The sequence below is a fragment of the Drosophila tropicalis genome, unplaced genomic scaffold (assembly GCF_018151085.1).
Source record: "Drosophila tropicalis isolate 14030-0801.00 unplaced genomic scaffold, ASM1815108v1 contig_878, whole genome shotgun sequence".
Lineage (NCBI taxonomy): Eukaryota > Metazoa > Arthropoda > Insecta > Diptera > Drosophilidae > Drosophila > Drosophila tropicalis.
In genome coordinates, this window is record NW_027173374.1 from 13,969,306 (window position 1) to 13,983,621 (window position 14,316).

At 38.0% G+C, this 14,316-nt stretch overlaps 1 protein-coding gene across 1 annotated transcript in view; it reads right to left on the reverse strand.

The window, feature by feature from the left end:
• Positions 1–10,430, reverse strand: part of Mur89F (Mucin related 89F) — a 41,365-nt gene extending 30,935 nt beyond the window's left edge. Inside the window, 1 exon segment of the mRNA XM_068299101.1 lies at positions 10,370–10,430. Within this exon segment, the coding sequence (XP_068155202.1) occupies positions 10,370–10,430 (61 nt within the window).
• Between the last annotated feature and the right edge of the window lie 3,886 nt (positions 10,431–14,316).

The window sequence follows — 14,316 nt, forward strand, 5'->3', positions numbered from 1 at the left end:
GGTTTCCTTCAATTGAAATGACATACCAATAACTCGTTCCATCTGCTGGCTGGATAGTCGATATTGAAGGTGTTTGTGCATCCAAACAATTTAGTTTCTCATATCGTATGCTCGTTCATGCAGTCGGCATTCCGATAAATAATAAAATACGCCATCTCCACTTGAAATCTGTAGCCGGGTCGGTCTCTTTGCTTCTTTTTGCCAAGCAGACTCGGTGGAATATTTTTGCAAATTTCATGATGTGCAATCGTGTAAAATAAATTTCATTTATTTATATTTATCTACGCATATGCATACATATACAAAACAGATATAGATTTGTCTGTTTATATATATTTACGCACACATATGTAAATTTATTTATGTGTTTTCGGTATCTAGGTTACTTATTTACGTTTTTGTTTACCCTACAAGTGCTGACTTCATAAGAGGGCATATTTTGTTTTGCAATGTATCGATATTCTTTAAAAGTCTAAGGTATATTATATATATACCTATTGATTTACTGATCGGAAGAATATAGCGAAATGTTGGACAAAATGATACAGTAATCGCTATCAACTCTATCAGCTTTCATCGACTTCCATCTGAATACATGGCTTGTGTGAGTGATTGGCTAACTAAAATTTGCAATCAATAGTTCCATAGATTGAATTGTGAATCAAGTCAATTATAAAATAACTAATACCCACGCTTGTGGCTAATGCCAAGAATAAGTCATATTTTATATTGGGTATTTTACGGAATCCAAGTGGAATTTGAAATTTGAAAAAGACACTAAGTTGCGTTTACTCAAATAGTTTGCAATGCAATTAAAACATTTTAATAACAGATTGTTGAAATTCACAAGTTATAGTTACTATTTTTTAGTAAATCAATGCAAGGAATTTCATCAATTGTTTAACTATTTCAATTGTAATTGAGGCAAAAACCTTCTACAAAAAGGACAATTGGTGTGCATTTTAACTGTCTAACCACGCATGTAACAGCAAGAGCAACCATTGACCCACAATAACCGCAGAAGAGCAGACAGAAAAACAGAAAAAAAAAAATTGACATTGCAGAAGAAAAATATCCTTTAAATGCATACAGATTTTGATGTTTGGGTTTTTTGGGCTATGCTCGTTGCTCGATGCGGGCAGCGGAAGCGTCAAAATGAACGGAAATTGGCTTAAAAATGACAACAACATCAAGTAAGGCAACAATGTCGTTCAAATATATACATTTGCTATATATTGTGTACAAATGTATATGTAAGTTGTATGGTCCTTTTGGACCAGGACATATGTAGCATACATATATGGGCAATATCTATTCATAGTTAGTTGCGCCCTCTTTTTTTCGATTTGTGTTGTGGATTTTTCATGGCTTTCTGAGCGTCGCTTTTGCATTTATAATTTCATTGTAGATTGTTGTTGTTTTTTCTTTGTTTCAACACAAAAACACACACATACACACACTTTTGCATTTCATATTAAATATGGCAACGTTTTTACGTTTCGTTGATTATTTTCAGCCTTTTTTGTTTTGTGGCCATTTTCCGCTTTGGCTTTTTAGTTGCAATTCGAATTTGGGGTCTTTCCTCTGTGGTCTATGAAATGTTTTTTGTAGTTATTGTAGTGGTAGTTGTTGCTGCCTCTGTTTCGGTTTGTGCATGGTCTAGTGGGTGGAGAAAAGGGGAGCAGGCATTAACTTTTGCACGTTACAAGCTTAACATTGATTTTGCGGATACGCGACACAGACTCCCTTGTCCCATGTTGTCTTTCGGTTGTTCTGTTGTTGCCCCATTCTGAAACAGTTTTGGTCGCTGTCGCCACCGGGTACGCTTTGAGCCATGTGTCCAGCACCTTCCGGAGAGCATCATTTGCACAAAAATTGCAAAAACCCTGTACAAACAAAAAAGTTAACTGGCATTTTAGTTGCATTCAGCAGTGGTCCACCGGTCTCTGGCCTCGGTTTTTAAATTGTCAAAACTTTGTTTGGCCTTTAAATGTGTCGGTTTAATGTTGTTGTTTTATTGTAGTTGCTGCTGATGTTATTTTAGTTGCGCATTGTAAGGCTTAGGCACTTTTGAATGTTGAAATGTTGCCATGATGGTTGGGTTATTGAATTTAAAAACCTTCTGCCATTAGTTGCTTGTCATAGTGAAATTGAATTAGTTACTGCACCTGAACATATACAGAAAGCACTCGAACAAAATGGAAAATATAGTGCTTTAATTGAAATAGAATACTATAAAATGATAGAGACAATATGATGCGATTTAAAGATTTTCTGTATTTTTTAAGTTTTAAGTCGTAAATCCCTAAGCAAAATTAGCCCTTAAATGTTTGCAAACATAATACATAAGAAACTTTAAGCAGGATTTTAATAGATTTCACTTTTATTCCTTTTTTTTTTCTTGGTTCTTAATTCAATCTGTTGCTTTTTTTCAGTTGGCATTTTCTGACAGCTTTTCAGAGTCTTTAGTTGGTTTGGGGTTTTTTTCTTTCCCGATTTTTGTTTTTATTTTAGTCATCTGCAGCTGGCTGGGCAAATAAAATTTCGACAGTTTCAATTGCCAGTAGCTGCCGGTTCTAACGTGCTGCCGTGTTTTTCGATATAGCTGTTGCTGTTTCTTTACCAGCGCATGTGAGAGTTGTGCTTTTCAGCTCCCTCTGGGTAAGTTGACTTCCGCATCCGGTTCTAAATATAGTTATTTTTGTAGCGTTGCAACTGTTTGAAGCACTCGAGGACTCGTTTCGCTCATTCCGCTTGTTATCTACTATTGCCGGCACCTGTATCAACTGTTTGCTTACCCACGAACTTGTCTGTCCGTTTTGTATTTTTATATGCAAATAAGCAAAATATTTTGCCAGCAAATATTTGCTCTGTTGCAGCGTCGTCTGGAAGCAACTGTTTGCCAATGACTTGTTGATTTTACAACTTTGCCGATTGAATGCACTCATGCCTAAAGAGTGAGTGGCAATAGGGATGAATGCGACAGCAATTCCTCGAATGATTATTTTTGATTTTTGCATTTCAATTATTCAGAAGAAGAGAATCGAAAACGGAATCAGGAATTCAAGATAACTTGCATTCCAAGGGACATATGCAACCTTTAACCAATATGTTGCGACATTTTATCTCATGCTGTGCAACATTTACCAATCCTATTCAAAGCGGCAGCTCACGTTTTCGTACCGAGGGAATTGAGAACACTATTGGAAGCGTCCTTTTTTGTTGATTGTGACTGGAATCCTGCCATTGTTTGGCTCACTTCAATGTAGAAATTGGAACGCAAATAAATATATTGATTTTGGCGACAGGGTGCCAAAAGTTTTCGCTGTTATTGTGGCCGCTAACGCCCACTGCAAATAACCTGCCTGGTGTTAGAAATTTTGTTTACACAAAGAGAAAAATGATGAAGAAAACTGCTGGCAGCACGTTTCAATAGAAAAACGATGTGAGAAATCTTTGCAAAGTTAAACAAAATAAATAAATAAAACAAGTATGAAGTGCATTTCTCATCTTGCCGATGACAGACGGCGTCACTGTCTTCCATTCACATCCTTTGCCAGGCACCTCCGGCTCTCGCTCTAACTCTGGGCCTGACACTGGCCCTACCAACACCTAGCCATCGTCTCTTCGAGCCACGAGTTGAAGGAGAATTCTCTTGTTGTTGTCAACAACTTTTGGCAGCGCCTGACACTTGACACTTAATGTGCATCATTGCGCAGCTGACAATTTCAAGCCATTTCCGTGGTGCCACAGCAGCCACTGTAACTCCCGTCCCGCTCTCCGGCAAACCACAATGCCGCCTTAGCTCCGCTTCACTTCCAAGTTGCTTCAGTTGGCTTGTCTGCCATTTTGGAAGTAGAAGTTTTGCATGGGCCATATAAAAATCGAATAACAAATTGCTCACAAAAAGCAAACTGCAAGTCAAGGGAATCCAAAAAAAGAGAGGGCATTTGAAGAAGTGGAAACGGGAATAGTATCGGGTGGATAGGAGAGCAGGAGACGTTGCCTCTGACATTTTTATGAGCAGCTGCAAAAGATTTCTGGCATTCGTTTGGTTTTCTTTTTGCTTTTTTCAGTATTTCTCCTTTTCTTATTTTTTTATATGTTCCGTCTTGTTTTCTACAAATTTTGTTGTGCGTGAAAAGTTCTTCTCCTTCTCCTCATATTTCGCTCTAGAAGTATGTGTAAGATAGATCTGTAGATGTAGATATGACAATTCTTTGAGAACTCTGAGAGTTGTGTGTGGCAGCTGAAAGTGTGTGTGTGTTTGTGTGTGTCGTGATGTGAAGTGACTTTTGTGTGGCTGACAACAGTTTTGCACGTTGAGTTTTCTTTTTGCCTTTGACGCTTTTGAAACTTAGCAACATGTGAAGCATGCAACTAACTTTTTCAGTAAGTATGAAACGCAATCGTAGAAATCTGAAAAACTAGCTACATGTGCATTAAAAAAAGATAATGAGATTTTCAAAATGAGTAGGCTCTTCTAAAGTTTGACTTCTTACTTCTATTTTGTTAAAATATATTTTTAGTTGTCTATGAATACGGATATATCCAAATATTGACTAATTAGCAAAATCAGTTCTCCTAGACCTATATTATTCTATATTATCCCTTTCTCATCATGCAGCGTATAGACTTCCTTTCATTTGTCATAGGTAAACACCTATTAGAACGTATAGAAAAGCTTTAACAGCACGGACATCTTTTACCTTTAGGGTCTTTACAATTTTGTTATTTTTTGCTTATTCGAAGACAATATTGCCGGTTTCATCGAAAGCGAATGAAAATTCTGTTAAAAGTGTTTGATTCACGCACTGTAAGGCTTTCCTAACATTTCATTCTATCGCCATTGGTGTCGCTTCCGATGGAAAATTCAGTTAAGACTTTTCTTTGACTCGCTCCTCATCCATTGCCATCTGCCATCTCCCATTACCCTTTCACCTGGCATACTCAAAAGGCGGAACAACTGTCGCTAATTTACTGCCGTAGGGCATAGAGCGTGAGGTGTTCCTTTCAAACTACACATACACACACATGTATAGGGGAACATACACATACATACACAAGTACTTGAAGCATATTGCATTGTAGGAAACTCTTGTCGGGGCCGAACTTTCAATTAAGTTTCAAAGGACATACGCAAGTTTTGTAGTGGCCCCAAAATGCAAGCATATTTCAATAAGTTTTCAAACTCAGAAGCGGCGCTAAAACAACATAATTCATACTTAACTCACCGAAACAGTTTCCTCCTCTACGCCCACAAAAAGTCCGGCGGCGGCGGTGGGCAACGTCAATGGCAATGGCAACAGCAACGCGACCTGCAATGAAAAATGGCAAAGTGAGAAATAAAATTGCATTAGTTGCGCATAGATTTTCAGTGTGTGCAAGTTTTCAAAGATGTTTGGCTGGGCGGCCTCATAAAATGGAATGAAATTTATGTACAGTCACAAAGTTGCTTCAGTCTCGATCTTTTTTTTTGAAGGCTGGACCCACCAAAAAGGAAGTGGATCCTAAACACGCAGGCCGACAGTACGACGAGCCGACAAAAGGATACCCCCTGGTCGTAATTCAAAATTCGAGTGCCAGGATGCGAAACGCGACTTCCAGTGTCCTCGTTTCTTCCACTTTTTTTTTTTTTTTTGGTTTGGTTTGGTTGTTTTTTGGGGCGAGTTGTTTGCCTCGAAAAGCGCAAACACTTCTTCTGTTAATGTCGTTCTTGTTGGTCGTTGCGGCTTTTTTTCTCTAAGCAAGTGGAGTATACAAATGGCAACTGAAAAGTGACAACAACTAGCAAAGGGATGTTAAAATAGTTTTCATTTTGCTACTTTCTCTCTGGCGGGCAACAGCTGGTCTGGTGGCATTCATTTGAGAGATATCCCTTAATGCACCTTACTGATGCGTTTTTAAGCAGGATTTTATCTACTTTGATATTAGCTGGCAGATTAGTAATGAAAAAGCTGTTTTACTTCGACACATAGATACATACATATATCTATAGGCAAAATGATTCACAGCATGAACTTTTCTGTTATTGATAAAGCTTTTGGCAAAATTAAAATTGTTATATTGATAACTGATTAATACAAAATAAATGTATCCTTCTACCAACGATATTAACACATTGTACAAGGGCAAAAATTGCATTTTTGTATTTATGCGTTTTTATGAAAAAATTCTGTAAATATTTGTTCAAATTTTTGTGACAAAGGATTGGACACATCAGTGAGTTAAATACCGATTGAGTATATGCAGGACCAAGGGAACAATAAAAAAGAATGGTGTAAACAAAATACTTTACAAAAAGCAGCAAAGCAAAAAAAAATATGAGTGCATTTATGATAGCAAGAAGAAAGAATTTTAGAGAGCTTCGATTTCAAATTATTGAAGTTTTTGAAGGCAGTTCATGCGAGACCCTGTAACACACTTGGACATACAATTGTATATACATACAGACAATTGTAATTACGTTTATTGCATTGTTTGGTAGATGAACACAAACCAATTTTCGCAGTTGTTGTTGTTGTTTCATTCTCATCTGGGAGACTGGCAAAAAGTCAATAGAAAGATGTAACATTTTTTGGCAGGCTTGTTGTATGTGAGTATCTTTTGCTAACACTCATATAAGTCAAACACACACACGCACACTCATACATACATAGGCAGGAACCCGAGGCCAAAAATATTTCTGGCATTTTGTGCACGCCAGTGCGCAAAAGTATGCTACGTTCTACAATCACAGCAACATAAATGTGAAGATTCTGCTAGTTGTAGTCCAGTTGTTATTGGCTGTATTAGTGTGGGTAGATAAAGAAAAGAGAGAGAGAAGATAGAGTACAATCCGATTTGTTGAATTTAAAAAAAAGAAAGAAAGGAAGGAAAAGAAATGATCCTAGACGACTATCTTTTACACAATTTAAAGTTTTAACTAAGTGAGACATTTTTTTTAAGCCATTATTTATTTGATTATTTTATAAATATTTCTTGGATTTTCATTGAATTTTATGAAATAAAAATCCAGAGTATTTTTTAGCCATTGCCATAGTCTTTACAAAAGGTTTCTAAAGCTTTGTTTATTCGATTATTTCAGCTTAAGCAAAGTAAACAAAATAATAATGAAACCAAGAAGTTTCTTGTTTATATTTTGAAATTAGAAGTTGTATGGTGCAATAGGGATTTCACTTACTCAAATGAGTATATAGATCAACTAAACTATATTTAAATTTTGGCAAATTATAGAATTAAAATAAAAATACAAATATTCGCATTTGAAAAACTAGTTTTTGTGTCATTCGAAGCAGCCCCTTCATAGTAGTTTCATTTTTCGATTTTACGAACTTTACGAATACATATTCGATCCACCCTAGTCTGGATGCCTATGCGATTATGCTCCCTTGCTGGCAGCTTTCGTTTTTTGTAGCTGCTCTTCACATAAACACACGCACACACACACCTTTTTTGGCATGCAGGCCGCAGAAGTATGCAAGAATGGTAAAATATTTTGTCTGTTATGTGAAACGTACACGCACATACACTTATACAAATGAATATATGTGTAAATACTTGGAAAGCTTTGACTGAGATTTCAAGCGAAAAGCTATTGGCCATTGGAGTAGACAGAATCTTGAATGGTTTTGCTCTTGTGACCCTTGTTTTCAGTCTGTCCTCTTTCGTGTGTTTTTTTTCAACTATTTTATTTTCATAAATATTTCAGACGCAATTTCATAAGCCTTGCAAATCGTCCAGGCTGGCAAATCAAAGTGCTTTTAAAAATTGCATGTCGGCTGGGCGAACACATTAAAATTTGATCTTGACATGCATATGTATATGTACATACATATATGTATGTACATATGTATGTATGTGAATGTTTGTATGTGTGTAGGAAGAATAATTTTTTGACAACTTTGTGAGGTGACCAAGCGAGACCCGAAGCTGACCATTTGTGAAATTGCATTTAAAAATCGTTTACTTTTGCATGAGCTCAAAAAAGTAGGTGGAGGGAGTATCATTGGGCTTGGCGTGATTGAGCTTGGTGTGTGTTTGAGTGTATGTGTGCCTTTGCGTTTATGCAGCAATTTGTTGCAAACGCACGTACCAATGCAATCCTTTTGAACAACATACATACAATGTTTTTTTCGTTTTTTCATTTGCTCAACTTATGGCTGAGGCAACATTGAAAATGAATGTACAAATGTACATATGTATGTATGTATGTGTGAATGTAATTGTATGCACTGTTGTCGGGGAATGCCGTTTGGTGGTCAGGTGGATGCTACTGTTTTGGACAATGTAATGAAAATGGCTTAAAATGACAATTTTTGTCAACTGAAATGGAAAAGGTTTTTTTTTTTTTTATTAAACCATCAAACGATTGCGTTTGCATTGCAAGTGTGGCGTCTATGTGTGTGTGTGCAAGTGTGTGTGATCATGTCAACAAGCTAGTTAACTCAACCGCATTTCTCGTGCAATTTTGTTAGTTTTTCCCTCAAGTTTGGTTTTCTTTTCTTTTCCACTCACGTCGCTTAATACTTGCTTGATGGTTTTTCTTTTTTCTTTATCATCGTTTTACCCTCATTGTTTTACCCGTGTTACATAGCAAAAGCAAACTATGTATGTGAATGTAGTTGTCAAAATGACAGAACATTTTGCTGAAGTTTAAGTAGCAAGAAACCCTCCACTAACACACACAAGCACACCAACACAGAAAAAGGCACTCATGTAGGTCTTCCCTTTTGTGCGTGTGTGTGTGTGTAGCACAAATGACACGCCCTGTCATTTGCACTCCAATAGTGGAGGCAACCAGGCAGGCTTTTCACTACATTTTCCTTTTGTGTTTGTTTTTCCAAGAAAATATGGTTAGCTGGATATCACATTCGAAAAACAACTACAAAAACCGTCTTTACTTTAGCTTAAGCCAAATGAAAAATTGCTAGGTAGTAGAGAAAAATATATTATTTATAAAATTTTTTGCCATTTCACATAAATAAATTTGGATTCAAAAGTCAAATGCTTGCAAATTGTATACAAAGTACGAAAAATTATTGCTTTAAACTTTTAGTATGTGTCTTGGATATAAATTTTGGGCAAATGCAACTATTTAATAAGCATCAAACTGGTCAGCCATAAATAAAGACATGAATAATGCACACACACACATAATACATATAAACACATAAAGAAGTAAATGTGTTTTAAGTTAAAGCTTGTAATTGCTTTGTTTTTGCCACATGGGCAACCAACCAACTAACCAAGCAGACAACCAACCAACAGCCACCCACACAGCCACCAAACCAAACCATCCCAAAAGTCATCCGAAAAAGAAGAAAAAAACAAAGCCTAAACGGAAGTGTCAGTGGCTGCTCTACTGTCTGCTCAAGTGAACCCAGCAGCAACAGCAGTGGCAACGGCAAAGGCAGCAGCAGCAACAACAAGCTGTTTGTTATGCTCTTGTGCCTCACCATCCACATTTGGATGACGTACAATGCATCCTCAAGTACAACATGGGAGAGCAGAAATGCATGCAACCAACTCTTTTCCTCTCATTCATCCATTCAGCCATCTATTCACTCACTCACTCACTCACTCATGGTTGTAATGAATACGGCCTCGTTAGATTGGGTGAACTGCTAGAAATGCAGTTGCTGCTGCTGCTTTAGCTGGAGTGAAGATTGGCCTGAGGCAACAGCAGACAACTTATTTATGCTTCCAGTATGGCACAGTACAGCAATGAAATTGAAGCACAGTGGTTGCAATATGTGCATTGATATCATCTTCAATTAGGATGATCTTAATTTGAGCCGAATCAACATTAGCCGCGTCATCTACGTCAACTGGGGCCAGAACATTATTGGTTATTGCCTTTTCATGTTCTAATCTTGACTTGAACACTCAGGGAAATTGCCCTTTTAAACAGGAGCCTGAAAGGTATTAAGATAAAAGGAATGGACAATGGATATAGCACGTCTTTTGTTTTGTTCAAATTATAATTTAATGATTTCTAGACAATTTCTAGACATTCTGTATAGCATTTTGCCAATATAATCGCCCCAATGTACGAGGGTCAGCAGAAGACAAGTGAACCTCTGTGCCGCTACTCTGTACCGTCATTCTTTCGGTCATGTATGTCCTGTTGTCTGACTGATTTGCATCTTTTGTGCATGCATTCATACAAGCACACATACAATGCATGTATACACACACGATACACACAACCCAAGAGCGCAGGCCAGAGCAATTATTGCATTTATGAAATTCAACTCACAGATACGGTCGACTCTCGACTCTCAGTGGTATGTATGTAAGTTTTTGGTTGATTTTTGTTTTTGGCAAGCTTCGCTGTCCATTCACCACAATGGCAATTATCGCTAACCCAGACGCTCTCCGAGCTCTCTGTCCTCATCCTCATTGTAACCGCGTATCCCCCGCGTCATCTTCCGACCCTTGCGGCTACGATCTTTTGCCCTTTTTCTGCTGGTCCGGGGTCATAATTTCTGAAATGTTTTGACTTGCAACTCGCCTTTTATGCTGATTTACTGGCTGTTGTGGTTTTGTGACAAATCTGTTTTGCTCACTTGTGATGTGATTCTCATTCTCATTCGTATGAGAGTTTTCATTTCTATTTTCCTTCTCCTCGCCGCTCTGTTCCTTTTCTGGTATGTGTTTGTATGCCTGTGTGTGTGGGGGGCTTAAAGTTGCCAAAAAGTTTTATTTCAAGCAATTTAGTTTGGCATTTGTTTGACTTGCTTTATTTGCATATGTAGTTTACTATGCCAGATGGGCCGTAGACCGTGTATGGAGAGGCGTTCTATGTAATATAACCACAAAACGATTTAGGCCTAGTCATTAGGCATAAATCAGTGTCTGTAAAACTCATTAAATCACGCGCCTGTGGGCGTGGTCTTAATGCAATGGGCGTTAACCAATGTGTATACGCATAAGGACAAAGGCCATTTCGATGGCTCTTTAGAGGCTTTATCTTTTACTTGTACCCTTTTGCAGCGGATAATGTAGTTTTTTCATGGTGTTTGTAACAACGACGAAATAATTATCTGACAATCTATTAAGCTTCTGACATAGTTATTTTAAACAAGCTTCTTCACATGTTTGTTCAAGAGTGAATTAAGTCATAGAAATTTAAATGAATTTATAATTTTCTAAGGGTATGAGTACTTCAGTTTAAGCTTAAATCAAATATTTCTTATAAAAACAAGCAAGAGATTTCATTTACTGATGAGTATAGCAAAAATTCCTCTTTTATTTAAGTCTAGCATTACTTAACCATAATAAAAGGGTTACATTTTTAGTTGGAAATCACGTTAAAGGCATTTAAGGATTGATGCAGGGTGACGCAGCTGCCATCGCTGGCATTAAATTCAATTTTGTGGCATCCACACCTGATGCTGCACACTCATAATCACTGACCACATGGAAGACAATAAAAACGCCACCAAATTGCTTTGGTCTTTTGCTAATTTATTGGCCAAGCGTTGACGCATTCAGCACCCATGAACAAAGTTAGAGCTGGAGATGAAGCAGAAAAAGCTGAAGCAGAATGAAGCCAGAGACAACAAAGGAGCGTGCCTCGGGGCCAACACGTAGCCAGTCAGGCAACTAGCCAGCTGCTGATGCTGTTTCATGCTCAAGGTCATCCAGCGTCAGCATTGTGGTCGTGGTAATAATAAATTTATGCATTTATTTTTCTACTCTTCCTTTATACATCACACATCTCCCATCTCTGGCTGTCTGAATGCAGTTTCTGTGTTGAAGAAGTTATAAAAAAGTTATGCAGTTGTGTGTGTGTGTAGCTGTTGAGTTTGGAGCAGAAAACTATGAAACAAGCTAGACTTGGTCTTGGGTGTTAATTCAAGTAAATTGCTGGCGGGTAATTGTCGTTGTCGGTAATTGTGTCCATGTGGTTGTGGGCCAGAGGCCAGCCATCAGTCTAGGACATTGGCCTACCGTCGTCACACCCAACCGATACGAAAACCTTTATGCCTTTCTCCTCCTCCCCCATTTTGGTTACAATGTGTCTCATTTGTGCAACAAACGAGCAAGCAATTTGTGACCATTGCCTTAACCAAGCCCAGAGCAAAATCATAGCCTAAAGCCTTTACACTGCACTGCAGATACTTCTAGTAATTGGTTCTGTTGTCCGAACTAGAGACTGAGAGAACTGCGAGAGAAAGACGAGTTTGGGGGAGGGAAGTCAGGGTTAGATAACCCTGTTGTCATAATTGCGGTTGGCCCATCTTCTCGGGTTTTTGGTTATGCATTTGAAGCCCTTAAGTATTTACACATCGTTAACTTAAAATTATCCTGTCGTAAAATGTATTAAGTGGGTGGCGGCTTGCTGCAACTTTAAGGACTAGCTTTAATATTACCATTTTGGCTCTATCTCATACTCTCTGTTTCCAACTTCGTTTTCTGTTTCTTTTTTTGAATTCAACCGCATTTTTATGACCCATGCTCTTGCATATTCTTAGCCAATTTAAAGCGCTTTTAAGCCCCATAGTTTTGCATTGATTCCTTTTATATGATTTCCATCCTTTTTATCTGCCCTATCCTGCCCCCTCCAGTTTGACCCTTTGTTCGCCTTATTTTCCCTCACATTTTATGGCATATATTTTTTAATAACAATTTTTTTTGTTCCTTTTTTTTGCTCTTCTTGTGCGGATTGGAATTTGTGGCATCTGCGGCCTTGTGTCCTGGCTGCTGCTGGTGTTGCTGCCTCTCTGTGGGATTGCTATTTTTGCGTTAGTTTTATGCGTTTTATTATGTCAACATCGGTTCATTGTTCATGGTATTTGGCGAATGTTTCAGGCTTTTGGCTTTGATATATTTGTTGGTTCTGACCATAAGCTTTATGTAATCAAATTGTCAAGAGTTGAGCCGGTAATTGTCATTTTGATGTCCACTTCATGGCCAGGTATGAACAACGCTTTAAATGCAACTCGTTTTCTTTTCTTTTTTTGGGCTTTTTTATGTGAAATGTGATATATTTATTTTAATATTACAATTTGCATATATACAAAAAATTGCCAATGTTATATTTTGTATCATGCCGGAAATTGCAAAACAGAAACTTATGTATCTAAAAGTCCCATACTAAAGTTATCTATGGACATATTTGAGTGTGTGTTTGTCTGTGGAATGAGTCAGGTCAAATGGCATGACAATTTTAAAATGACTTGCAATAAGGTAACGTTTTCCCTAAAGCGTAGACCAACACCAATACCAACACCTTTGCCAATCAATTCAATTGAATTTCCCGTAGAGTTTGGCAAAAACGGCAAGTGCAAATAACTTAAATGTCATGCTTACATTTCAGACAAAACTACAAAGTAGTGGTACAAGGAGCGGAGGCGGAGAAAATACAAATCTGCCATTCGTTTAATGTAATAGATTAAACTCCCTTTTGGTTATGTACAGAGATATTGACTAGACCCTAGACTATATATGTATATGTGGATCCATTGCCAACTGGCAGCTAGCAAAAATGTCCTCCGCCCAAATGAAATTGAAGAAAATTGCATTTGCACGAGAGACAATTTCGAAACAATTGCAAAACTGTTTGACATGCCATCTCTTTTTCGCCCTTCCTATTTCTTTTCTCTCATTCTTTCTCCATCTGTCTGTCTGTCTATCCTTTACTGGCTGTCCACCTGGACATAGTCCTAACTGAAGTTGGACTGCCAAACAGTTTAGCAGGTAATGCCGTATATCGATATCGGTCAGACGACTAAGCCTGCCAGGCAGTTTGATGCAGATGCACTTCCCGTTACTATTGCCAGTTGCCATTTTGTTAGTTTGACTATTGACTTGCCATCCAGAAGGCAAACTCAACTCTTGACTCTCGCCGCTCACGGAGATATCACGTCACTTGCAGGCCAGATCAAACCATTGAGAGCTTTTTGGCACATTTCACTGTCCAGAATAGCAGCCCACTTCCTCCCATTCAGGGAGCACTCAATACATACATACATACATAGTCACCCAACTATCTGCCATATCCATGTAGTGGCTATAATTTTGTTAAAGACAAAAACGTCGCTATGTCTGCAAAGAAGAACATGATGCCAATATATGCTCTATGGCAATTTTTGCTGAGGGGCTCAGAGCAGAGGAAGAAATTGAAATTGGTATTGGTATTTGGATATTCGGATGCAACTGGAATTGAATGCAGGCATGGGTACAGTACTGAAGTGCAAGGGAACGTGAACATTTTGTGTGTTGGCAAAGCGGCTTAAATGTTAGCTCAGAATGCGAATGTATATATAGAGGAGTGCCCACACACATGCACACATAACAACGATGACG